General features: G+C 37.1%; 1 protein-coding gene across 1 annotated transcript; it reads right to left on the bottom strand.

Annotated features, from left to right (window-relative positions):
- Position 1: 1 nt before the first annotated feature.
- LOC107774285 (structural maintenance of chromosomes protein 6B) lies at positions 2 to 27,997 on the bottom strand. Its single transcript, XM_075227742.1, has 28 exons — positions 27,653 to 27,997; positions 23,312 to 23,417; positions 22,641 to 22,774; positions 21,724 to 21,779; positions 21,439 to 21,525; positions 20,886 to 21,206; positions 17,841 to 17,960; positions 17,218 to 17,352; positions 16,172 to 16,248; positions 15,969 to 16,044; positions 15,625 to 15,699; positions 13,301 to 13,405; positions 11,324 to 11,493; positions 11,044 to 11,146; positions 10,521 to 10,633; positions 9,809 to 10,013; positions 8,628 to 8,759; positions 8,378 to 8,492; positions 8,193 to 8,278; positions 8,000 to 8,095; positions 6,775 to 6,911; positions 6,609 to 6,711; positions 4,677 to 4,756; positions 4,502 to 4,580; positions 4,321 to 4,378; positions 2,360 to 2,457; positions 828 to 922; positions 2 to 407 (listed from the first exon to the last, which is right to left on the bottom strand). Exons 1-28 carry the CDS (start codon positions 27,798 to 27,800, stop codon positions 350 to 352), a joined length of 3,168 nt encoding a protein of 1,055 aa, XP_075083843.1. The 5' UTR covers positions 27,801 to 27,997; the 3' UTR covers positions 2 to 349.

The following is a 27,997-nucleotide window of genomic DNA, read 5'->3' as shown; positions in this document are numbered from 1 at the left end:
ATTTAGGTTGCATGATACTTTCATATAGCAAATGTTGAAACATGCTAAAAGACTTTATATACATAGGACAGTGTAAGCTTGGCTTTGTTCTACGGTATTTAGAAGCACCAATGGTACCTCAATAAGAAAATTGGAAACAAGACTAGACATAGAACACATTAAATTTATAAACTCACCTTCTAGTTTTATATATCACTAGAATTTCTAATGATTTAACTGTGAAATCATTTAGGACATGTTGAGCCAAAGACTAGTAAAACAAGACCTCTTTCACTAGCGAACTCTTCTTCACGCCCACCTGAAATCCCCAAAAAATAACCATCTCCCACAAAATAAAATGCAAAACGAATCAGGCACGAGGAGCCGCCATTTGCTGCTTCTTTACCCTCTCGTCCTGCTTCACCATACTGAATACAAAAGAATGTTTGATGGATCAACATTGCAACCAATTCAAAGTAAAGAGATAAATAAATGCTTGCCACATTACAGTGAATTGATGAATCCACTCCAACCAGTATAGGAAAATAGCCATTATCCCACTCTTTTTAAAATTTTCCTTTTTCAAAAAGACACAATTAGTTAGACGAAAGTTTTTATGCTGACTGATGAAAAAAAGGAAAATCTTTTAGATGGGGATTGATAATAAACCAGTATTATAAAAAGAACTAACTCTACCAGACTCCGAAGGGAGAACGGAAAAATTGAAGAGACATATACTCATTATACATGGTTCAAATAAGTCAAATTAAGCGACAGTATACCGAAGGCAAAGCAAAGACTCAGGTTGCTGGATTTATAGACAATATTTATTCATGCTTTCAGACTACCTGATGTCATGAGGGGTAATAAATATCCACTGTGATCCTTGTGCCAATGCAAAATCCACAACAGCGTCTAGACTGATTTTTCTGCTAACGGCATCCTGTACATTAATGGAAAGTTAAAGATTGCAACCAATAGACTGTTTCTCTACGATGTTTAGTGCAACGAAACATGTTCCCATGCAATCCACTAGAATAAGGATTTATAGATGCATAACCCATTAGTAAATTTCAACAAATAGAAATGCCCGTCTTGTGCACGATTAGGAATAAATGATTGTAAACCAGTCCTCCATTACAATAGTTCACCCCACCATGATTGCATCAAAAGATCCATCCATCCTCAGATACATGGGGGTGCCATTAATTGATGAGGATATGATCTACATAAGAACACCTTAAAGTATCACAATCCTTTAGCAGCATCTGCATTACTCCATTTGAGCCATATTCATTATTATCAGAATAATATAAATATTCATAATCATCCATCCATTGTGATCCCTGACGATATATGGAAGTTATAGTGGACAAACTGTGAATAGTTAAAAGACAGCCAAGTGCTTTCTTTCATTTATCTGACAGAGAAAAAGACTTCTTATTAACCTTTTGTTAAATGAAGAGTCAGCAATTTCATGGTTTAGACGTCAATAAAAGTAACAAACATCCAGAACACCAACTTGTGTCCTAACTGTGACTTAGCTTTCAAGAGATATATGGTTATTAATATTTTGCCGTTTCTACCATCTGAACATTACAGGCAACAAGTAGTCGGAGATATTCTCTAGCTGACAGTAAATTCCTTCAGCTTTCAACATAGCTTTATGAGTTCCTTCTTCTGACAAAGCTCTTTATCCCTTAGGCTTCATTCATTGCCCTCCATCAAAATTGTAATTAATGTATCAATAAACAACATACACCAGATGTGTATGTACTTGTCATGCCCAACTCTATGTTTCCTTTGAGCCTGGAGCGAGGTAGGAAAATAGGTTTATTACACTGATGATGGCTTTTGTATTGAACATAGAGACTACCAACGAAGGACAGACCCGCTCTGGCATCGTGCTTGTATACTGCAATTGCCCTTGAAGGCCAGTTGCATTCTCTAAGTCATTTGGGTCTCTATTTGGAGGCTTTGGACGAAGACTAATAAAAGGTGAAGTAAATGACAACGCAAAAGATGATGGCGCGAAATTTGACGATTAGAAGCATATTTCAGATTCCTGTTAATTTCAAGTTGAAAGCACTAATGTGTAGAAACTGCACAAGTTGATGTCCATTAAAACATCTGTTAGTTTCAATGAGCGATGGGCTAAAATTGCACATTTTTCTTAATTAAACATCAAAATGTGCTCAAGTGAATAATAGTATAATACAGGGGCTAAACCGGAATAAAGTAATAACTAAGAACCAAAACTGCAACTTCTCCAAATTAAGGGGGGGGGGGGGGGTGTGTGACACAGTTCCACCAAATGTTATTTCCTAATTAACAAGAAAAGTATCTTTTAAGAAAGTTAAAGTCATGTTGTAAAACTCACCATAAATACATCAAATTCATCCATTGCTCTAAACGGAGCTTCAGTCATCTCATGAAGAGCAAGTGCAAAGCACAAAGTTGAGAAAGAACGTTCTCCCCCTGATTTTACATCAGAACAAAAACAAAATAGTTTCACATCGGATCTAAATAACCAGGATACTCAACGAAGGCATCGAGTCCATATCCCTAGGGAAAGAACAAAAATAACAAACGCTACAAGAGGAATAAAGTTAACAGAATAAACGTATGTCTCAGTAATGTTTTAGCTATTATTTTATTTTAAAATTCCAACAGGCAGAAACTAATGACTGGCAGGGTAAACGGAGATTTAAAATGTTACTCACAGTAACGTTTTATTACTAGTTCGTTACTGTAAATAGTGACACTCTGCCAGTAACCTAGCAGGAACTGAAATTTACATTCTGACAGTACCCTTCTGGCATATCTTCTGCTATGAAACCTTTCACATCTTTTCGCTCCTATTCATTTAGAAGGTAAAGAGAAGGCCATGCCCCTTACTCCCTTCGTATTATTTGTTCCCTTCTCTTTGTTTAATTTTCCTGAGGTTGCCTATGTGGTTAATACTAATCTCTGTCTCAGCAACAGTTTAACAGCTGGATTCCTTAACACCGCCAGAATACTCTTTTATTTACATCAAAAACTAATTCAAATACAAATGGGCAATGGAATGTGAATCCCACAGTTGGAGCAAATCAAGTTTCAGAATCTTTGCAACATCAAACAATGAAAATTCCAAAAATAAAAAAGAAATGGAAAAAAGCACAATCTTTCAATCAGCAATTGGCATTTGTTTCGGTAAATAAAGAATAGTATTACCAAAAACAGCAGAATTACAGCTCAAACAACAAACAATCCTCACTAAGCTGGAAATTGAGCCCCATACCTAGTGCAATCGACATTTCAAAAAAGAATGGCAGCAACCGCAACAGCTTTTTCTTAAACTCACAGAATATAGAAAGAAAGAAAAAACTAGCAAAAAACACTAACTGATAGTGTATGTATGTATATATATACACACACACACATTTATTTATTTATTTATTTATTTATTTATTTTAAAAATCAAATCGCAACAAGGCTATATATGGCACTGGTTTCTTGTTTGAATCTCCAAGTTTTTACTCTATCGACGGCGATCCCTATATATATATATATACACACACACACACATTTATTTATTTATTTATTTTAAAAAACAAATCGCAACAAGGCTATATATGGCACTGGTTTCTTGTTTGAATCTCCAAGTTTTTACTCTATCGACGGCGATCCCTCACCCAAAACACACTTTCTTAAAGTATCTCAGCTTGGATTTGAGAAAACAATGGAAGATTACTGGAAACAGCGCTGGCTTTTGCCGAAAGAGGACGTCTGTTAGACTGTTCGCTAACTCCACATTGTGTTGAGATTTTTATTATTATTACTATTATTTTTGATAAGTCAAAGTTGTGTTGATTATGACAGTGTTACGTTACTAGAAGTAATGATTTACACTTAAATGATCCGTAAATGAGCCAAGATAGAATAGTTCAAATATGCCATCTACTAACTTAGTTCACATAGGACATGACCGAATAATCTTATTAGACCTCTCAGTATATCCTCTATGTGTGAACTATTCATATTGTATCTGCCGCTATCTAGATAGAAAATATGAACTTCAGGGATTAAAAGCAACAAACCAGCTCCCCATCAATTTAATGATCTAAAGTTGATCTTTCTCAAGGTGTTAAGAAAACTTCTTTCCCAAACCACTACGACATGCTATCACAATGCGGACCCAACTATCTATGAATTAAGGCCCAGTTGATTGATTGTGGTGTGAGTATATATACAAATTTGAGAAAAGTGACTTTAACAGTCAACTTTTTTGCACTAGGGCTTTCGCCCGTTGTTTCTTGGATTCACTTTCCAAGTATTAGTAAAGAATGAGAAGGAAACCTGAAAGTCCTCGTGTGTCACGAACACTGCTGCTTGATGAATCTTGGGGCATTTTTACCTGCGGAAGATTTCAGGCAGAAACAAAAATTAAACTTTTAAGAATCAGTTTGACATAATAGCAATAATAATAATGGAGGACTAGCTCAGGCAAACAGAACCATGTCATTTCAGTTCAAGTCACCTCTATCGAAAGGGTCTTCTCTTCATAACAAACTTTGATGTGCCCACTGATCCCTTTCTTACCCAAGTGGCCATTAAATCTAACGCAAAATTAGCAAACAAGAAATTTGAGATATGAAGGGACTACCAATGAAGAATCGTAAATAAGATGGATAAGTAAATGATAGAGATCTTACTGCCATGTTAATTGGCGCTTCAAGAGAGTTGCATTTCTTTGGAATTTACTCCATCGTAGCTCGAGGGCTTTATGGCATGCCTGACAATACATTTAGGAAGGTTTCTATTAGATAACGCTTACAAAACAGAAAGTCAAGACACAAGATGGATTATATTAGCACAAAGCAAGCGGGTAAAAGAACGTCAAATGAAAATGAGTACCAATATTGGACGAAGCAATAAGAAAGGTAAGTATTAAGAAGAAACGTCAGTGATTTGATATATAGCATGATTCCCCTTGTGTCATGAATACTGGCTGAATTGCTACTACTAAACTAACAACTATGACATCTATCTTAAGGAGTTATTGCCTAACCAACTCTGCTGTGAGCCAGAAACTTAAGTAAAATTGGAGGTCAAGAGACTTTATATTAAGATGGTGAGCTTTCTAGTCATTTCAATTAACTCAAAGATAAGCTGCGAATTCAATGTACAATTTTCATTAATCAATCTTGAACAATCACTTAGTAGGTAATCAAATAGCAAGTATCTAGAAATAGCAGCGTATAATCTATACAAGACCCCAACGATTATCTGTTTACAGCACTCAAGTATAAAAGCAGAAAACATCAAAACAAAGATAAATGCAATTCAAAATCAGTAAGAATTGAGACTTGACCTATGGGATACCACTCAACTGTATGGGGGAAAAACATACAACCTGTAGAGGTCCTTTGGTTGGAAGAATTAGGAAAAATAAGGCATATATCAACCCCTGAACTTGGCACTGTTTATTCGGTGCAGCCCTGAATAATTTTCTGTCCTAATTACCCTCTAGACTCTATTTGATAGCTTTGACCCCCCACCCCCACCCCAAAACCTCAGTCCACATGTCATTTTTTAAAAATAAAATTATTTTTTACCTTTTTAAAAAAATTTCAGTATATTTTACGTCCCAAGCATATGGGTATTAATATAAAAGTATTATGCAGATATACTAGGAAAGAAAATAATAAAAGAATATTTTTTTTTAGTTAAAAGATCCACCTGGTTGGTGGGTGGTTAGGAATAGCCCTAACCTATACATAAATCGAACAACAAAAGTACATGGAGGAGGAGATAGACCATAGCCTCCAGAGCATGATGAAGGTGATCAGAAGAAATGTAGCTAAGATATGGGAGGACTCCTCCATTACAAAATTTGAACAACCAACTATAAAGCAAAAAGCTAAACAGTTTAAGTGTATAACATAGTTAAACTCCTCCATGGTTAACACAGAAGAGACTCTTCTTTGGCCTAACTCTGAAGTTTGGAAAGCCACCCTGTTATTGCTTCAAGTAAGCTCTAACTTGCCAAGGCAATGAAAGATCTTCAGTGAAGACAATCTGGTTCCTGACCCTTTCACCCAACTGAATATTTAGTTACAGCTAATTAGGACACAAACTTCCTACAATCAAGCTAGTAATTAAAATACTATTCTTCTCCCACAATTAAGCTGGTCAACACTCCCCCTCAAGTTGGCGCAAAGATGCGCACATGCCCAACTTGCAAACCAGTGTATGAAAAGTTCGTTTGTTGAGATTTTAAGCAAATTGCCTTCTTCTGAGGATGTTACACAACTTTGGCAAAACTTATTGCCCCCCACTAACATCCCTCTGTACTCAATTAAAGATCAATAACACAAGGAAAACCACTGAAAACTATAAGCATAGCGTCTTCATATGAGCATTACATATTTTTCTTCGCAAAACAAAATTTAACATCTTAGTACTCTAAGAAGATTACAAAGCAAAATCAGATTGGTTTTCACATACAACGCAACTAGAGATGCCTTGTTAAGCCTCTGTGGCCACATGAAGTCCTTCAATATAATATCTCCATGAGCCAACAACAAATTTTATTTTTCCCAGATGGAGGAGACTGGATTATAGCCAAAAAGGAGGTAACTTACACCTAGTTTCTCGCGAAATGCTTTGTACATTTGCTGCTTTCTTAAAATTTTGCGTTCTTTTTTGTTGTACAACATGCGGAGATCCTCAATAGATTCTGGATGTCTGCAAAGAAGTTTCATAAATGAGATTGAATTGGTAACCAATCAAATACAGTCAAATCATTACCTCCGACTCTCTTGCTGAAGTCTTTGACTTAGCCTAGTTAATTGGGCGCTTAATTGCTCCGGAGTGCTTCCATCACAGCCTCCTACAGTCTCGATTTCACCTTCAGGACAGATGATTGAAGCTTTTTTGTAGCTCTCCTGCAGCCAGGGATACAGTTAAAGCAAGGTAATATAAAATGCTTTCTGTGACATGAAATGGAAACTGGAGTTGAGAGAGAGAGAGAGAGAGAGAGAGAGAGAGAGAGAGAGAGAGAGATGCACCAATAAGGTAGACCATGGAAAGGGGGGACCAAGGCAGTGAGCAACTAACCAAACTACTAATGTAAGTGGTGAAAATATTTGTGGTCATAGTTTTCCTTATGTTAATACTTCCCTTTACCATTTTGACTAATTATACAATATACTTAATACGGATCTCTCGGAAACAGCCTTTCTACCCCTCGGGGTAGGGGTAAGGTTTGCGTACACTCTACCCTCCCCAGACCCCACTAGTGGGATTTTACTGGGTATGTTGTTGTTGTTGTTGACTTAATACGGATGCTAAGACTTAAGGCCTTTCATGGAATCTCATACTTAATAAATGTCTTACTCAAAAATACATAAGTACATAGATCTACCAGTAACTGATCTATATACCTAATAATCAATCTCTAAATATAGCAATGTACCAAAAGTATACTTCTGGTTAATTCCACACCTATCTTAATTTGAATCCCTCCATTTAAGTGATTTCATGAAATTCAGAATATAAGACGAATAATTTTTAAAAAAAAAATCTCAAGTACTTGCAGTTCCAATTTCTAAGTGCAATGAAGATGCTTCTTAAAAACAGATTTTGTTGGAAGAAATCCGACAATATTCTTTTCCTAATAGTAACTATATTTTTTTAGTAAAAATCAAACGTACAGGCCCAAAAAACAAATTAGAATGATATAAAGTCGAAAGCATCATAAACTCACAAATGCAAATGCATTACAATAGGAAAAGGATCTAGGAAAGCCAAAATTGTCAACCAGTATACTATAAATATTCTAATTAATTAAGAACCTTTGTGTTTAGCACTTTATCAAGCTTTTCTGGCCTATATTTAACTAGTTAAACTTCACAAGTGATAATGGAGTACTATAAATATTTTTTTATTTTGGTAAGTATTACAATAAATAATTTCTTAGTCAATCCCAGTTAGTGCTCATAGGATTCATATGAATATAAGCAACTATTCATACCCTACGGTTGTGCTCAAGTTCCTGATATTCTTCTTCTGCGCCTTTAAGTTGGGAAAGAACCTTCTTACTCATTACATCTTCATAATGATTCTTCTTCTGAAATTGTAATACATCCATGAATTTAATTAAACATCACAATGCGGGAAAAAATAAATATGAAGTGTCAATAAAAATAAGAAAAGTAGGACTGAACCAATTCTGCGTCTTTTAGATCTTTATCAATCATCATTAACTCACGCTCTGCTTCCTCCAAGGCTCCAATTTCCACTTTTGCTGATTCTACAGTTCCAGAATGGAAGAGCTTTTACTAAAAGGCATATATAGAAGGAATATACTTGGAGAAATTCCAACCTGACAAAGAAAGCAAAAATGGCATACCACACAAATTTTCAAAGGATATTTTGACATCATTAGCTTTGGTGTCGGCTTCATTCAGCCTCACTTGAAGCTCTTCCAATGAATTTTCTCTTTCATGTATCTCATCACGGATTTTCTGTACATAGTTTTAAGAAAATATAAACTATAGTGGAATACCATCTAAAAGATCAAGAAAACATTGAATTTGAAACTGAAGACCCAGAAACCGAAGTGCAATTTTTAGTGGAGAAGGATGGAAAGAGGAACAGACCGACTGCTCGACGTGAAGCTCATCTACTGTTGATACAGCGGTGGAGCTAGATTCTGCAAGATATGACTTTTTAAAATCTTGCAAGCGAAACTCCTTGGACCTCAAAACGCGCTCTGCATCATGGCGCCTCTTCTGCAGGAGCAGAGGAACTAATGGTTATATCAATAGTTGGTCATATCATTCGAAACTTAGAAAGCCCCACTCACATATATCAGTCTGAATTACTCTTACCAGAACTAGTTAAAAGAAAGTTTATTATAGCAAGTTATTCAGGAGCCATATGGATCAAAATCCAAAAGAATATGGAGGACAGTCAGTAGTACTACCAAGAACACCTTTGTCTTGACGACTTGACCATACAAATGATGCTCCAGAAAGAATACCGCACCCTATTAGATGAGAGTATCACCAATTTCTATGTAGCATAAGTACATATTTTCCTGTATTTTTCTTTATAGAGGGTTTAGCAATGTTTTACTCTTGATGAGGCAGCAAACCTCTGTGAGAAGAAAAAATAACAACAAGTCAAGGTTTCTTGTTGTACCTAAATCGGTTGTTTGATTCAGGAAAGAACCATCCATGAAAAGCATATTAAAAGCTTAGCAATGGATCCTCCTGTGTCCTGCGGTTTTCACATTCACAAATCTTCTTCAAGTGGCTGTGGGAAATATATTTCTTTTTCACTAGGTAATCAAATCACATTTTTTCCCATATATATGTGGGTACACAGATGTTTTCAAACAACCAGAGAGAGGAGTTGCCCGAACAATCTAAAGATATCATAAAAATGAGGCAACTTTTCAATATATTCGAACAACTAATAAATTAAAGAGACAAGTTAATTATACTTTGTTTACAAGATACTCTAATTTATCATTTTCTGAATGTTAGCTGATTTGTCAAGAAAATGATCAGTCACATGGAACTATTCTGGCGAGGCACAAGCTGCAAGCATTCTTTTTTTGCAGAAAAATCTGAAGGTGCTAGATCTCAATTTGAGGATGCCATAAATCTTCCTTGACCCACAAAAAAGAAGGAACCTAGTGAAACTTGAAGAACTACTGAAGAAAGGGAAAACACTTTGATTATGATAAGTAAAACCAAAGTGAAACTTGTAACAGCTTTAGAAAGGGAGTAAAAGCTATTATTCTGGTGGAACACTTAGCTAAAAATATCAATACCTTAGCGCTTTGCAAATTATCTTGGAGTCCTTGAAGCTCTTCATCAATACTCCTCTTCATACCCCTGGTTTGTCGAGCTTTCATCTGTGCCTCGGATGCTTCGCTTTCTAGAGTTTTAATTAGATTGTCATATGAACCAGAAAGATGTCCACTCCTCACATTCTTCATTGGTGGAAGAATAGTTTGGACTGAACCCCGAGAAAACCTAGGAAGTTTAGAGTATGTTAATCATGCCAGTGCAAAATGTACTGTTCTATCCAAGCCAATACTAAACCAAGCAATGCAAAAAAAGTAAATTAGATTAATTAAGGCTCACAAAATGCAAACTATAATGTTTAAACCATCTTGAATTAAAATGATGGCCACAGTTCTCCATGAAATAAACAAACTCTTGCCAGACTTGCTGTCGTTGGAATGGATACTTCAAAATTTTGGACAGGTTTAGAGCATCGGGTTAGTCATCCTAAACAGCTCCACACAAAATAAACTGATGGAAGTCAATTCATAGATTTAATTAATCTAGAATAAATCAAAACCAACTGGCAAAAACAATTTCGCCCGCCAAGTACTTGATGAATCTATACACGAACTATGTACAACCTAGCCAATACCTTGAACAGACCAGACAGGAAGTTACTCACAGGAATACAGGAAAGCAATCAAGCATGAAGATACAAAATTGAGCGGCATATGAGAGACCACATAATCTTACATTTTGTACCCATCAGAAGTGTAAACCTCCTTCAAATTTGAAATCCTTTGCTCAAAAGCAACTGCTTTTCCAGCATCATAGTCTTTAACAAGTACTTGCCTCTCAGCATTACCCTAACAAGACAAAGGAAACATCAAGGCATAATCAGCATAACTAACCTAAACAACAGAAAAATACAGATGTAACAGTGACAAAAGATCAACACAAGAGACTGGAAATTAGTCTGAAGTTCATGGCAATAAATAAGAACCCAAATCGTGACTAAAAACTTAGAGAAACCCCGGCAGAGAGGAGAATAATGAAAAAAGGAATTATGAACTTGACTGCCAGGGATAAGCCAAGCTATCATAAACATAATCGATATGAAAATAAAATGAGTTTTCTGCAAATTGGCAATCATCTGTCCACGCATAAATTAAATCTGAACTCGAAACCGCTTATTATGATCAGTAAGAAGCTACAAAACTAAAGAACAGCTTAGCTTTGGTAAGAATAATTTAACCCACAGAAATAGCAACTTTACCACATCAATCAAGACATTTAGTACGGTAGGATTGTCAGAACGTAGGACCGAAATTGCAGTTGGATGATGAGTCCGGGGAAGCATGTGATCGGGAATGTTCAACCTACACCAACAAATACAAGCAAAAGCTTTATCAGAAACCAGAGAAGTATCTATCTACCCAGAAGTGACTGGTATACATTGTCATCAACGATGTGTAAGGACATAAATCATCCTCATCAATACACACGCACACACAAACATACATACATACATCGAACATATAGAGCAAGATCATTACCTTGGTCTAGAGAACTCATAAATGATAATCTGTAAGTTATTATAATTCGCTTCCCTTGCACAAGCTCTTAATAAAAGGGAATCCTTATGATCCGTTACAATAAAACCGTTAAGCAGCGAGCCAATGGCACTTTCAATAGCAATACCCCATTTGTCACCATCAACCAAGGTCTGCAATAACAAGTTGATAAATGTTTAGCATGGGCTCTCAAAAGTTAAACAAGCAAGAAAGCTAAACATATTAATTGCATATGCAATTAAAACCAATACAGGAAATAGAAAACAAAGAAACCACAGATCCACTTATACTACATGGAAGGCAGAATAATATGGAAAAAAAATTAAAAGGGCATGGGCAAAGAACCGTGATTATGGGAGGGCATCTCGTGTAGATCTGACACAGTTATACTACAGAATCTCAGGACAAGTGAACTAAAGAGTAGCAAGGAGGCCAAGTCGAATACCTATTCACATGCATAAATGGAAAGCATATTGGGAGTGGTTCCAGTAAAATATACAGTTAATTGAGGAGAGGGTTTCCAGTATTTCATCCAAAGGTACGATGAGCTCCATTCTATGTTCTGTAGCATGCATTTCCCCTTGAAAATGCAGAGGGAAAATGCAGAGGGAAAATGCAGACAGGCAGCTGTTTGAAACTTGGTTCACAGAAGCGATCACCTTACATTTTAATTTGGTTTCACTTTTCAGTAGAATGAATTGACATACAAACAGAGGTTGAGGAGGATTTAAATGACGAGAATTGACGAAAGTATTAAACACTAATACATAAATTGCACAATTTGCCAAAAAAAGGCTCCCTGGACGAGAGGATAGCTCTACCTGCAATAACCAAGCACATCTCCTTTTGGGTACATGCCTCTTTCTATGCTTGCGTTCAAATACAAACTAACAATCAGTGAAGTATATGATATGCTCCCTCAAAAATCTCCCTTTTCGACTATAAAGGAAATTTGTTATCAGTTACAAATGCCTAAGAGGACAGAGGGTATACCTAGCTACAAACACCAATCCGAGTCTGGAAATCCTTCAAAAAAATGAGCTTACTTTTCTTCTAAACTATATTAACAGTAGGTTAGCTTTTGTTCTTTTGTACAATCCGCCGGCTTCATTTGGATCTGTTATATAACAATTTGTCTTATTCTTAGTGAAGCTACTATGACTGAGTTCTCACTTGAATTGTGGCAGGTGGAATTGTTCTTAGAATGGAGCTTTGGGACAAAACACGAAACTTGAGGTTGTTGCAAGAAATATGGACAAGAGGTGAGGCAGGCAAACTGTAGATCCTAAAAGCTGAAAGAAATGCCAATTCTAGCATGACTTTTGGGTAGTAAAGTAGCATGTAAAGAATGATGCTGAGGGTTCCAAATTGAAGGACAGTAATCCTATTTTTTTGCGGAAGAAGCACATAATATATAAGACCATACTTGTAGGAATATTATTCAGACATTTCATTGGTGATAGATGCCATGAGAATAAGAGAGCGGCGAAAGAGTTGAGAGGAGCGCATGAGAGTTCCAATGCCATAGGCCTAAATCGTTTTAAATTCACAGTTTTAATGTACAATTTAACATTTACCCAAGGTAGAAACATATACATAGTCAACTATATTACATTTAAGTCTAATCTTCATTACATAACTATCTAACAGATTCACCCTCTTAGCACAATGTTTTAGTTAACTATTATACTTAACTCTAAGGTACATAACAATCTAAAAGATTCACCACTTTTGTACAATTTTTTCCATTTGGTACGTTCATGTTGATGGCCAACTGTAAAAGTAAATAACCCTAACAAACTGAGGGGATAATGAAAACATTTATAATGGAATAATGACCATATCTGACTGTGGAAATGACAAAAGAAGAATCAGTCTTCAGTTGCTTGTAAGCTCAGCAAAGAAAAACAGGACAAGATATACTCCACAGATGTACAATAAATTTTATCCATCACATACCACATGAGCACCTATTGGACCAATCGGCGCCCTCTGGAACTTTCTATGATGTCTTTCAATCACCTCCAGAAGGCCCATCACTCTACCTCCTCCAAAGGCTGTAACCTGAGAAAAGGAAATTAGTACAAACAACAAAGGTTTGCAAAGAAATAAAGACAAAATAATGATTTAGGAAATGCAAATAAGTCTTTAATTTTTACTTCCGTATAAATTCTTATACAGATTCTTATGCTGCCAGAGGTGGACCACAAACCAGAAGAACAACAACGAACCTAGTGTAATCCCACAAAGTGGGGTATAGGGAGGATAGAGTGTACGCAGCCTTACCATTACCTTGAGAAGATAGAGAGACTGTTCCGATAGACCCCCGTATGAAAAGAAGCAAAAACGACAAGCAATAACAACAGCAAGATAAATGATAATAACCGAAGCGAAAGAATGAAAATGAAAATACAAGACTAATAGTAAAGCTATGTTATGAAAAGGAGACACGCACGACTACCTACTAACCTTCTACCCTAATTCTCGACCTCCACAACTTCTTATCAAGGGCCATGTCCTCAATAAGCTGAAGTTGCGCGTCATGCCTAATCACATTTCCCCAATACTTATTAGGCCTACCCCCACCTCTCCTCAGTCCCACCATGGCTAGCCTCTCATACCTACTCACCGGGCATCTATGTTGAAACCAAAAGTGAATCACAATAAAATTTCATTTATTTTACTATCATCTTTACAACTTAAATTGACAAGAACAAGGTATAACCTATGATTTAAAAAAGTCTTCAATAATAAGACATAGTTCTCTTTTTATTGATTAGAGAAAGTTCCTTCCATTTGTACGTCGATGATTGTATTAAATTATTGAAGACAAAACAAGGAGGTGCTGACTATTTACATTGAGATTAAAAAAGTGCATGAACCCCCCTCCTCTCCCATAGATCCTAGAGAGTTAAGAGTTCCAAGAAAGGAGTTGATATTTTATACATCTTTGTTTTCTTTTTCTTTTACTTTTATAGATAAGTGAATCGAATACATCTGTCATGTTGCATGATGAAGTTAAAACACACAAGCATTTGTGTGTGTTTTGCTCCCTTCTGTAAGCACGTAGTGTTCCTCTCCTTCCAAAAGATCCACAAAATGCATCCGAGTTCTATTTCAAATATTGCCAAATTCTTTCAGTCCTCCAACCTGACCAGCTCAAAAGCGCTTCCTTCAGAGATCTTGGTATCAACCACTTGATATAAGAAAAGTTAAAGTAACATGCTCCATATTCCATAATGTTGTTACACTTATACACTGCAAAAATAGATGGTTTGTTTTCCCCTATCATCTCCAAGGACAGTCATGGTGACTTCATTTCCTTGCAATGCATGGTAACAAGACTTCACTGAGAATCACCCACAACTTTTTACTCCCAACATCAAGGATATGAAGTTATATTCTGCTGTTAGTTCCTTGACCTCTTCGGCTCTTCCAATTAACAGGATATTCTGTCAATTTCACAATCCTGATAATATCTTCTATACTCTAGCCTCCAACCCTGTTGGGTATTATATTAAGTTAAGCTGCGTGTTAACCGCACAGTTAAAAAAATCAGAAACTTCCTCTTAAAGTGAGATTTGGAATATTAATCTTCTTGTCATGTTAATACATAAGAAAACAGGAAAAACTCCACAGATAGCTGAATAAAAAACAACAGAAACTGCAGGACAGTTCTGCTTGCTTATGTATATGGCTATCGTCATGCCAAGTTTCCACCCTCAAGTCTATTAACATCAATTGAACAACACTCGGACAGAGAAGATCTTTTAATAAATGATGAAAGCGTAGCTTATTGATATAATAAGCTAAAGAAGGCAGATGTAAACAGAAAGCAGAGAAGACACAAGAAAAATCAGAGAGAATATTGAGGTGCTCTTTGCATTCATTCGACAAAGATAAGAATAAAAAACAAAGGGTTGATTGTAAAAGATGGCATTATACGTCACTGAGATATATATTGTCCTATGTTTAATTCTCTTAGCTATCGTATGTCTCTATATTTGAGCTCTTGACAGCCAATATACAATTCTATCTGATGATCTTTGAAACTATTGTTGAAAGTGGTAAATAAAATGGTTCATTTACCATTTAACAATAGGTCAATAGAAAATCATATGACAGTGTCAAGATACAAACCCAAGTAACTAATAAAATTTGGAAGACCACTAAGGTATCAATTGTTAGAGTTGGGGAACCTAAGAACTTTGCAAAATGAATTTCTCCCTCCAAGCAAGCTAAGATGAATAAAGAACAATCCTCGACAGATAGAACTAAGATACCTTGTTGCTTTTATGAAGTTGAAGCTCACGAATGCGAGAGCGTATGTCACGATCCTTCTTGTCATTCTCTTCAATCTAAAAGAGCCCAAGAATAATAGTATAAGCCCAAGATTTCCAAAGCAAAAGTTATAAATTGCACCTAAAATGAAAATTAAGAGAAAAATGGAAAAACAATTAGGAAAATCAGCCAATTTTGGATAGTGACAGTAGAACTACAACGTCTTGTTACAAAAGATGTAAGAAAGAACACAGCATTAATCAACAAGGTTATCAAAGTCAGGAAAACTTTCCTCATACTCTGGCATGCTTGTTCAAAAGAGGAAAATCAGCTAATATCTTCATACCTCATGAACGATATTGCTTATCTGTTCCTTCGCCTGATTGATTTTCTCAATTAAGGTAACTTCTTCATTCTTCAACCTGCCATATTACAGCTTCAAAACTTCAGTTGGATCAAGAGATTAATTTCTCAAAAAAAGGAACTGTACTCGTGAAGCAGTCAAGCAGTAACACAATCAAATATTTCTTAAACACCATATCCTATGACCTTTGAAATACAACATTAGCCTTATCAACCTCAGCTTGGAACTCCTCCAGCTTCACCTCCATATCATGTTCTTCGGCCTACAGTAAATTGGAATGTAGAAGCATGTAAATCATTTCCACAAGATATACATAAACCCCACATTTAGTCAGCTGAAGAATTGAATTCAATGGAACACACATTTATCCTGGATGACTATTTTTTATCTCAACACCAGAATCACACAATGGAACCGAACATTACAGTAACAGCTTTTATGAGGCACAGACATTATCTGAAAAAACACCTTTTTCACCTGGCTGGAAACACGTCAGAGTATCATTTTTATATCAAAAGGCTATGCTACTCATAGAGAATGAGCAGATTTACAACAAACCCAGTGGAATCCCACAAGTGGAGTCTGGGGAGGCTAACGTGTATGCAAACCTTATCCCTACCTTGTAAGGTAGAGAAGCTGTTTCCAATAGACCCTCGGCTCAAGAATGAGCAGATTTATTGAGGTCAAAATCACTTTCAACATTTCTGCCCAAATTGCAGCGCTTACACGAGAAATGTCTACAAATTATAGCTTCTGCATGAGCCCCAGACATGGAAAGCAGCCTTGTTGGGTGATCACAACTCTTGACTGTAAAACTGAGGTGCATGGAGAACGACCTTTTTGGGTGATCACAACAACTCTTGGCAGTAAAATAGAGGTGTTTTGCGTCATTATTACTAGCTAGCCTCAAAGTCAGCATATAGCATAAGAAAGCCTCACCCATCTGTCCCTGCCCTCTGAGATAGTACAGTGAAAATTCCATACTGTACAGTAGACTTACTATTGTTAGCTTAAATACTGGAAAGCTACAGTTAAACTAGGTACCAAATCACACCAAGAAAGGCTGAAAGGAATATCTGAAGGATCGAAATAAAAGAATAGGTCAGAAAGAGCTTACATTCATTTCTATAAGGAGCAGACTTTCTTTCTAGGTTTGCAATATCAGGGTGTACTGAGAACTAATTAAATAAAGTATCAATTCGCGGAGGTACAGAAAATCAGTGTAGACAACCTGTGTATTTCTAATATTCTGCTCATCCACATCATGTATTTGTTGTTCAAGCATCTTGACCCGTTTTGCCATCTTTTGGATGTAATTACCTCTACGACGCCACTCCTCCTCCAGCTCAAGCTTTTCCTTTGTAGCCTACCAAACGAAATTCACATATTAAAGAAAGGTTTTGGCATCAAGATAGAAGTGGAGAAAGAGCATTTGAATAGATACAGCTTTCAGTCATCTTCAACAGGAAATACGCAGTCGAAGGAGCAACACATGGCAAGTACTTTGTACAAATAGTTCACCACCGAAGATGATCTATATATACACACTGATAACTTAATTTCCCAGCTATACATGGACAATATGTAAGGAGACAAAGGAAAGGAACAAATTTCTTTCAGTATAACGAACAAGGTCTAAAAGGATGAACATGGATAATGAGGATTCATATAGCCGACTCCAACTAGCTTGGAATTGAGGCATAGTTGTTTTTGTATAAAGAACAAGAGTAGCAGAATTGGGAGTCAGCTAAAACTCAAAACTAGGACGACAACAAAACAATCATTCAATCATCATACTTATCAAATAACACTATCCAAATCAGAAACGGAATTATATGAGAAGTGCTCACATACCGAAGAAAGACTATGCTTCAACTCTTCTGTCATCCTCCTCACCTCAGATGTCTTTTCCATCAAATGAGCAATTTGAGCTTTCTTCTTGGCCAACTGATCGTTCAATTCCTCCATCTTCCTCTGTCAACCAAACCAAGTTTGCTTAGTGCTTTTCTAGGAATAAGACATCATATGATCAAGCAATGTGAAGTAACAAATGAACTATGGAAGAAGAGAAAGAGAAGGGTAGAAAATGCAGTCACAAACAAAAGTTTCACCACAGAATACAAACGACAAATTGTGAATGTTCCCTTCTGATCACAAGTAAAATTACCGTAACCGCCTAACCACTAAGACCTCTATGACTTTGGTACAGAAAGAGATCAATAACAACAACAACGCCTCAATCCCAAAGTAGTGGAGGTTGGTACAGAAAGGAATAGCAACAATATCTTACCTATCCTGTATTTGACTCAAGCTAGATGAATCTTTGGGGGAGAGAGAGAGAGAGAGAGAATGTATCCCCTAATTCCTTCTAGCTATTTAGATATTTAATCTTTGAAAAACAAGAGGAGAAAAGAATATGAGAAACCACTGAATCAGACTAGAAAAAATCACATACACTGTGTGCACCGTTATGACAGCATGGCCAACTCTTTATTTAGAAGGAAAATATATCTTGTTTCGCCATATACAAATATATCAGTATTGCAAATACTGGTTAGACATCAGTATTGCAAATACTGGTTAGACATTAGTATTTGCAAATGATGAACATTTATTTGAAATACTGAACTGCTAGTTTGAGGAGTGTTTCAAGTGAAATAATGGTTTCCAATCATAAATCACCCTCTTATTTTCAAGTGAAGTTCATTCCCAAACACAAACTTAATTTCAACTTCAATTTCAAAAAGCCTTTTATTTTAACTTCAACAAAATATTGTCCAAATGCCTAGTTCATATGCTCAGGCTTTATGGATGAAGTGGAAAGGAGAAAGGAGTTCTTAAAGCAAGTCTAGTCAGAACATTGACAAGCAAGTTGTACCGCCTGAGAGACAATATCCACATGCAGAAAAGGTAATAGCACGTCTCAGCCCAATTGAGAGTTTCTCCACTAAGCAAGCTGTTGTAATGTTCAAATCCATCAGCATTTAAGGCAAAATGGGTACTGGAGAAGGACATTGGCAGCTGGGGGACCCATTCCTCCTCGTGGACCACAAGCCCTTCCAAGGAGGTTGAAATGTGTGAAGGAGATAAAAGCAGATTATTGCAATACGCATTGATGGCTTACGACTATCGGAAACAGTCTCTCTATCTTCATAAGCTAGGGGTAAGGTCTGCATACACCCTACCCTCCTCAGACCCCACTTGTGGGATTACACTGGGTTTGTTGATGTTGTTGTTTGCATTGCTGGCTTACGACTGACCAGTTACGGTGAATAGTTGAGTTGTGTGACAGACTCCTTGATGTTGCTATCACATTAGTGGAAGAGAGGACATGTCGAGTGAAACTACTCACTTGAAATGGACGAGTCAGCCATTCTAAGTCTGTTATAATAGCCGACGGAATGTTTTGTTTAACAATATTTGGTTGTTGGTGGAAAGGAGCAAAATTGTGCCCAACCCATTAAACCACAACAATATCATGATGGAAAACAGGTTGCAGCCAATACAGAGAGCTGGTTGCAAGAAACTATCAGGAAAACCCTAAAGAAGCCACTAGCAGTGCAGACGGTCCCACAGTCAAGGCAAGGACAAGATATACAGTCAGAGGAAGCAAGTACAGTAAGGTGTTTTAAACATCGATTAAGTAGGTCCACAAGCAAGGCCAAAAGCTAGTTAAGTCCATAATAAATAAAAAAAATGGACCAAGCTTTCAGCAGAAAACGCCCATTCGAAGGCAGCACAAAATTTTGCCTGGATAACCATTAACTCACAACAGGAGGACCAGCCTGAGAAGTTCGGATAAACCAAAGACATAAAAATTAAATAAAGGGCCATTGAAATTCCTAATCCCAAGAGTAAACATAACCTTTCTGCTCCATCTGCCTGACAGAAAAAAGACAAAGTTGGAGCAGCCATTGAAGCCAGTGCAGGTCAAGCAGAAGAAAATGGCTGGACAACGGTTATCACGCTATTTGCCCTTTTTGAAGTAGGAGAGATCAGGGGACAAGATCAAAGGCAGGGGATGCAACCAAAGCAGTGCTATCAAAGGCGAAAAGCGCAAAAAAAGCTCCAGGGTCCGTTGGGACTTTAAGCGCAAAGCGCAAGTAAAGTGTGGGCTTTAATGAAAAAAGGCGCAACTAGAGAAAGAGTAAAAATATGTATGTGTAGTCTAACACCAATAATTATAAGCATGAATAACAAATATATGGACAAAGAAATTGGAAAAAAATTATAATGAAGTGAAGTATGAATTAATTATTGTTGTCTTTTCAGGATTACACTCATTGGCAAAGTATGGCTTAGAGCCTTGATGCAACACTGAAGCGCCCACAAAGCGAGGCGAAGTGCTCAACATGTTTTGAACCTCACTTCAGGGCTTACGCTCTTTATCCCAGTATCCAACGCTAGCTCTTTAGCATACCAGTCAACACCTTACTACACACGAGGAAGGGGAAGATTAGTTACTTCAGGAATCCATAAGGAAGAAAGAAACAGAAGTCTGACAATAGCGGAAAGATCAATCGATAAATTCAATTTTCTTTCATAATTATTCAAATTCATTGTTGAATTTAGGATATGTCGCTGGTTGAAAAAACTTATGTCTCTGCTGTATATTTACTGATGTTCGTTCTCATTTGATAATATAATAAGAACAATAACACTCTACTCTTTATTATCCACTTCTTTTTTATATATATAGGATAGCACCATCTCCAGAAAGGCACTAAGGCCAGCCGCTTCTAACAAGGGCAGGATTGTCATACTAATAAACATTACAGCAAAGAAATGAAGAAGTCTCCGGTAGCATATGCAGAAGAGGAGAAAGCTTCAAGAGACGGTTATAACAAAGGCATTATGACTCTGAGCATAACTTTCTCAGGGAAGAATCAGAGCACTTACAAGATGCTGATCTATTCGAGATTGACATGTGGGAATCCGTCCTTTCAACTCCTCAATCCGTTTACTTTTATCTTGTAACTGCCTGTCTACACTGTATACCCATGCCCATGCCAATTTCTTCTTCAACAAGTCTACCTGATGAGAAATCTCCTCTATATGTTCCATGTTTCTAATCTTTACTTGCAACTCATCAAGTTCTTTCACTATAGGACTTATTGATTTCTCCAGTTCAGCAACTAGTTCATTTGCGTTTTTCAATTGAACCTGAATACCAATCAGAAGATCTTCCACTTGCTGAAGTAGTGTTGCCTTGAAAAAGAACTGCAAAGTATCATGATAGTGGCAGATTAATCACTAAATAGGATCTCCCTCCATTAAGCAGTAGTCATTGATAAACTAAAAACATGAAACAGAAAAAGACAAAGTTCAACGAACAATGCTGGCCAACCTCTAAACTCAGAACGAAATATAAACACAGCAGAAAGAAGGCTACCAAGTGGAAGATCAAATTACACAAGCATCACCTGATAATGTTAGCTATTAAGCCCCTCACCTTGAACTTGTCTTTGGCATTTCCGGAATGTAAGAATTCCCTGCTTTTATCTTGACTCATTATTACACATGGATTTTCCACGTCAATCTGCATAATAAAAAATGCACAATAACTAAACGCCTAATTTCTATAATGGCATAAAAAGGAAGTCAATGATTCCCTGCACTTGCTCATATTCGTGCTTATTAAGGAATAAAAACTAAAAAGCCTATCAGTTTTGGAGAAGTAAAGCTTAAGCTTCACCAATAAATTAAGAACAAATTCTCTGTCTAGGCATGCACTCACATTGAAATGAACTATAAGTTCTTGGAGTTCCTCTCTTTTGGCAGCCACCTTTTTACCTGTTAAATGCCATTAGAAGAAGGAAAAAAGGATAAGGAAAAACAAGAAGATCCAGCATGAAATCGACAAGCTCCACCCAATGAGCCAAGGATAATAAGCAAGGTAACATAGTTTAGTTGAGCTCTGCCTCCACAAGCATAAATTGGAAGCTTGATGAACTTTTCTTAACTTTGATTATTAAATGAATCATCAAATGTGACATGAAAAGCAATGATTTAGAATTTGTGAACTGGAAACTGAAAACATGATGCACAAATGTTGCACGGCTTGGTGTCCAACTTGGTCTTCAAATTTCAGAAGAATTGGATTAAACTCCTAAAGTTAGGAACTTAAAAGGAGGAACAGACACAGATAGATAGAGAATTAGTATATTGTAAATTCATCAGGCCACACAACCAATATCAACACAAATTACTCCCAAATCCAGTTGAGCAAAGCTAGTACGATATCCAAACGAATTTCCATATCAATGTGCTTCGGGAAGACCCTAACAAACTGCCAAACCAAATTCAGAAAAAAAAAAAAAAATCAAGGAAGAAAACAAGGTTCAGCTGGACTTTGGACAAAAGTTTATGACTAAAAATTTACTTTACCAGGAATTTTTTTAAAAGCAATAACCAACAACTAATTACATCAGTTCTGTAATGCGAATTCTTCAACAGAACATCTCAGGAAACAAAAATAAGCAAGCACACGAGACAATAACATCTTAATTGACAGATATCTTCAGTAAAAAGCAAGATATAAGCTTTCTAATATCACATAACTTTAGATTGCTGTCCTTTTACATATTCTATATGTTCATAGATACTAGCATATTCTATCAACTAGAAAGAGCTATTGAAATCACAATACAAAACCTTGGTAATTCTTTAGAACGATAGAACCGGTAGACTCTGAGATCCTGCGCTCTACAATTATGAGGTCACCATAAGTTTCTGCCTTGAAAGCATCCTCTCCTCGGTTTTTTATTTCCACGTGAACAAGGGCATGGCTGTGAATAGATACAAATTACCAGCACCTTATAAGCACATTAGTAGAAACTCAAACATAGAATTCAACTTAGATTATCTAGCTAAAGGAGAGATGATTAATGAGATGAATACCAGACTGAATAGTATTTCCTACTTCATTAAGAAAATAAAAGAAATTCCCCGGTATATATTTATGATATTATGTATCCATTTGTTTGTTTCCATTTTCTTTATATATAGAAAGAAAACTTTTTTTTGTGGCTATACTCATTCAATGTTTTCTTTTTTTGATAAATTAAGAAGAGAATCATTCGACTTTCAAGCCTCCATAACATGGATATATACTGAAGATATTAATCTATATTTAACTTTCTGTTTTATCCATGAATCACATCAGACGGGCATTTCCTCTAAAGCTTATCTTCATCGGTTCTAAGTTCTAACAGTAATTTAAAACTAGAAAATAAACTCAAAAGCTTTTAACACAATCCACAAATAGAGGACAATAAATGCTTCTTTGCAAAATAGAACGAGGTAAGAATCAAACAATAACAAACCTGCAGCCTGTCTTTATAAAATCCTTTAGTGTATTGGCCCTTTGTGTGCCTCTAGCGCGGCTCCCAAATGCCACACATAATGCTGTCAGTATAGCACTTTTCCCACCTACACCAATCAAAAACCAGTACAAAAACTACAAATAGATCCTCTCAAGCCACATCATGGAAATGATAAGAAAAGCAAACACCAACTTAGTCAATGATTCACACATAGTAAATTTTTCTTTACAACAACAACAACGCCCAGTAAAATCCCACTAGTGGGGTCTGGGGAGGGCAGCGTATATGCAGACCTTACCCCTACCCCGAGGGAGTAGAGAGGTTATTTCCGAAAGACCCTCGGCTCAAGAAGTAAATTTTTCTTTAACCAAAATAATTAAGTTATTTGGTCTCAAGTTCTTGTTTTTATAATGGTGGTGTACGCGCCAACTTGCGTACACCTTGACTAATTCCACCAGGTATACGCTACCTCCCACAAGCACAAGTACCAGGTTACTTGTGTTTTTTGCCTAGATTTGAATTTGAAACTTTGACCTCATGGTTCTCCTCCCACTTCATCAACCATTAGGCTACACTCTTGAGGGCCGGTCTCAAGTCATATACTAAAGGCTGACAACACGATTCCCTCTGCTGTGCACGTCAAACTGCCACTCTAATCCCAACCTGACACCCCACTTATTAAGAGTGAACCACCTATCTGCAATTCCCTGCACCCAGGTAGATCAGACAAGTACGAGCGCGTTTTCAATTAGGACTGTGCGCATACACTAGGGGAAAATGAATCTGGGGAAGTTGTACTCCTGCTTTGCAAAGCAAACTAGATTTAAGGCAATAGCAGATAAATACACAGAGAATAAGGAGCGGAGACCAACTGCCAATTTTGTTGAAGTGGCGAGGCTCTTAGGGGAAGATAGGGAAATGCTGGAGAAAGCCTTTGAGGAAGAGGAAGTACATACTATCATTTTATCTTGTGCATCAGACAAAGCTCCAGGCCCAAATGGTTTCGCTATGGCTTTTTTTCAAAACACTTGGGAGTTCATCAAGTCAGAGCTAATGGGGGCACTCAATCACTTCCATCAGCAATGCTACGTGGTGAGATCATGCAATGCTTCTTTCATTGCCTTGATCCCTAAAAAGAAAGGGGCAATAGAGCTTAAAGATTACAGGCCAATAAGTCTTATTGACAGTGTTTATAAGATTGTGGCCAAGTTGTTAGCAGAAAGGTTGAAAAAGGTCATTGGCAAGCTAGTCTCTAGTCACTATAATGCCTTTATCAAACACAGACAAATAACTGATGCAGCTCTCGTAGCCAATAAGGCTCTAGATTGGAGGATTAAAACTGGACACCCGGGCATTATGTGCAAGCTTGATATAGAGCAGGCTTTTGACCAGTTGAACTGGGCTTATCTAATCTCTATACTGAGGAAGATGGGATTTGGAGATAAATGGATAAGGTGGATCAAATTCAGCATTTCAACAGTTAAGTACTCGGTGCTTGTTAACAGAGAACCAGCAGGCTTCTTCTCACCCCAGAAAGGGATTAGGCAAGGAGATCCACTCTCCCCATTCTTGTTCATTCTAGCCATGGAGGGGCTATGCAAGATGTTGGAGAAGGCCAGAGAATTACAGTGGATTCAGGGATTCAGAATAGGCTCAGATATTGGGAACTCAATCACTATCTCTCACCTATTGTATGCTGATGACACTTTGATTTTCTGTGAGGCCGAGAAATCTCAAGTTATGTACCTGAATCTAACACTTCTCTTCGAAGCTCTATCAGGATTACATGTCAATGTATTGAAGAGTACAATTTATCATGTCAATCATGTGCCCAACATAGAGGAGCTCACAGGTATCATGGGCTGCAGTATTGGGTCACTACCTACCACATACTTGGGCCTTCCATTGGGAGCCAAATTCAAAAATTGTGAGGTATAGAATGGTGCTATTGAAAAATTCAAAAGGAAATTAACTTCTTGGCAACTTCAATATCTTTCTATGATCTTTCTATGAGGGGCAAATTAACTCTCATCAATAGTGTACTAGATAGCATTCCAACATACTACATGTCACTGTTTTCTATTCCCAAGAAGGTGCTAAAGCAATTGGACAAAATCAGGAGAGACTTTCTCTGGGAGGGCAATAGCAACACTCAAAAGTACCACCTAATAAAGTGGGGCAAAGTCACACAACCAAAACTAAATGGAGGTCTGGGAGTCAGAGATCTAGTTGTCCACAACAAATGTCTGCTAATGAAATGGCTTTGAGGTATGGAACAGGAGAGTCAAGCCTTTGAAAGAAGGTGATCAATGCCAAGCATGGGAAAAGAGACAACTGGAGTTCTAATAGTTCTAATGCACCATATGGAGTGGGTCCTTGGAAGTACATTAGTAAACTGGGGGATGAATTCTTTCAAAATATCTCTTTCAAACCAGGTAATGGGGCTCACATCAGATTCTGGAAAGACAAATGGCTAAACTATACAGCTCTCATGGATGAGTATCCTAGCTTATACAAGATTGCTCTAGACAAAAATTCCTCCATAGCACATAACAGAAATGGCAGTAATTGGGATGTTCATCTTAGAAGGACAGTGCAGGACTGGGAAGTGGATAGCCTGATGGATATGCTAGCAAAAGTGGAAAGGTTCAATATGGATGTGAACCAACCCGACACCATATGTTGGGGGAGAATGGGCACCTTCACAGTGAAAGAATGTTACAGACAATTTGGTACTCAGAATCAAGTGTTAGATGCATGGCCCTGGAAGTTAATATGGAAGACTAAGCTACCTATTAAAGTCATTTGTCATAACTGGATTGCGCTCAATGAGGCATGTTTAACACAAAACAACCTAAACAGAAGAGGTTTTCAGTTGGTCAACAGATGCTACATCTGTATGGAAAATGAGGAAACTGTCAACCACCTATTTTTGCACTGCCCAGTGGCCACCGACCTCTGGAACATGTTCTACTGTCTTTCTGGTTTAAAGTGGGTCATGCCACAGAATTTGAGAGATACACACATGAGCTGGAGTTTATGGAGAGTTGATAAGACCATAAAAAAGATCTGGTTGATGATCTATGCTGCTATTTTTTGTTGTTTATGGAATGAGAGGAATTGCAGATGTTTTGATGGAATCTCAACTCCAAATCACGTTCTCAAAGCTAAATGCTTACTCAATCTTTTTTGCTGGACTAAGTTAGCTACTGTAATCAGTACTGACCAATTAATGGATTTTGTTAGCTCCTTTGTCTTAGAATGACAAGATGTAGAGGGACTAACATGTAGTACTACCTCCGTTTCAGTTTATGTGAACCTATTTCCTTTTTGGTCCGTTCCAAAAAGAATGACCTCTTTCTAAATTTGGAAACAATTTTGCTTAAACTTACAATTTTATCCTTAATGAGAAGCTTTTATAACCACACAAATACTCTGAGCCCCTTTTTGAATTGTTTAGGACCACAAATTCCAAAAATCTTTATTTTTTCTTAAACTCCGTGCCCAGTCAAACAGGTTCATATAAATTGAAACGGAAACGGAGGGAGTAGTATTTATGCATTCCAATTTCCTTGTAACGTTGCATCTCCTAGATGCCTTTTGTTAATGAAACAACTTACTTCATCAAAAAAAAAAGGCAATAGCAGATAAATTATAAACATTCAAATTTTTACCAAGTTTGCACTCAATAGCACGGTGTACCTACTATCCTTTTAATTCTGGAAAAAGTGTGCAATAGTGACTCTTTTTTTTTATCAATGTGGAGTTCGGGCCAGATTGCTGGCTCTTCCAATATTTTATCGGGCACCTGCAATCTCCCGCTAGCGCAGATACCGAGTAACTCTGCCCACCATAGCTTAAGCAAATGAGAAGAAATCATATACTCCCTCTGTCCCAATTTATGTGTCATATTTGTTTTTTAATCTGTCCAAAAAGAATATCATACTTCCTTCTTCAAGAACAATTTAACTTTAAACATGATGTACAACCACACAGACATCTATGGCTTATTTAGATTACAAGTTTCAAAAGTTTTATTTCTTTCTTAAACTTCGTGTCAAGTCAAACAAGACACATAAATTGGAACGGAAGAAGTAGTATTTTTTGCATCCGCCGGGATCAAATCCTGAGACTTTTTGGTTCTCCTCTTACTTCATTATAGACCACTAGGCCACACAAATTATGAAAAAATAATATTTATACTAAGTCCGCGTGCATTCTCACAGAGGAATAATGATGGGTGCAGAGGTACTCGGAACTCAAAGACTTTATGCAATTTCCATTACGGTAAAGGGGGAAAACGAGAACATAACAGAACTTAAAGAGGAAGAGAGAACTTACTTCCGTTCTGACCAGTAATGAAATTAACGGAGTCACCGAAATCGATCTCGAGGTTACTATGGCACATGAAGTTTTCCAGCCGGATTTTTGAAATAATACCCGCTTCTAGACGCTTCGGCATCCCTGTCGCCGGAACCCTATCCTCCATTTTTCTTGAGAGTTACACGCGCCGATTCTACCGAAGAGTGAAGATTGATATCGTAATTGAGTTGACGGCACTGAAGCACAATTCTACAGTCTCACTTCTCTCTCTCTCTCTCTCTCTCTCTTCGCGCTTCGTATGGGAAAGGCCTAGGGAACAAATGGCGGGAAGGGCATCGTTTATAGTATGTAACTAGTGTGTAT

Source organism: Nicotiana tabacum, chromosome 13 (genome assembly GCF_000715075.1).
Source record: "Nicotiana tabacum cultivar K326 chromosome 13, ASM71507v2, whole genome shotgun sequence".
Lineage (NCBI taxonomy): Eukaryota > Viridiplantae > Streptophyta > Magnoliopsida > Solanales > Solanaceae > Nicotiana > Nicotiana tabacum.
This window is presented reverse-complemented; position numbering and strand designations above follow the sequence as displayed.

Bases quoted from the DNA above. Each gene is read 5' to 3' on its own strand.
- LOC107774285 (XM_075227742.1), bottom strand. From the start codon at position 27,800: ATGGAGGATAGGGTTCCGGCGACAGGGATGCCGAAGCGTCTAGAAGCG. The intron at 2,458-4,320 runs GTTTCCTTCTCA...ATGTAAAATCAG, and splicing joins TGACACACGAGGACTTTCAG to GGGGAGAACGTTCTTTCTCA. The intron at 408-827 runs GTAGTCTGAAAG...TTTTGTATTCAG, and splicing joins ATTACCCCTCATGACATCAG to TATGGTGAAGCAGGACGAGA.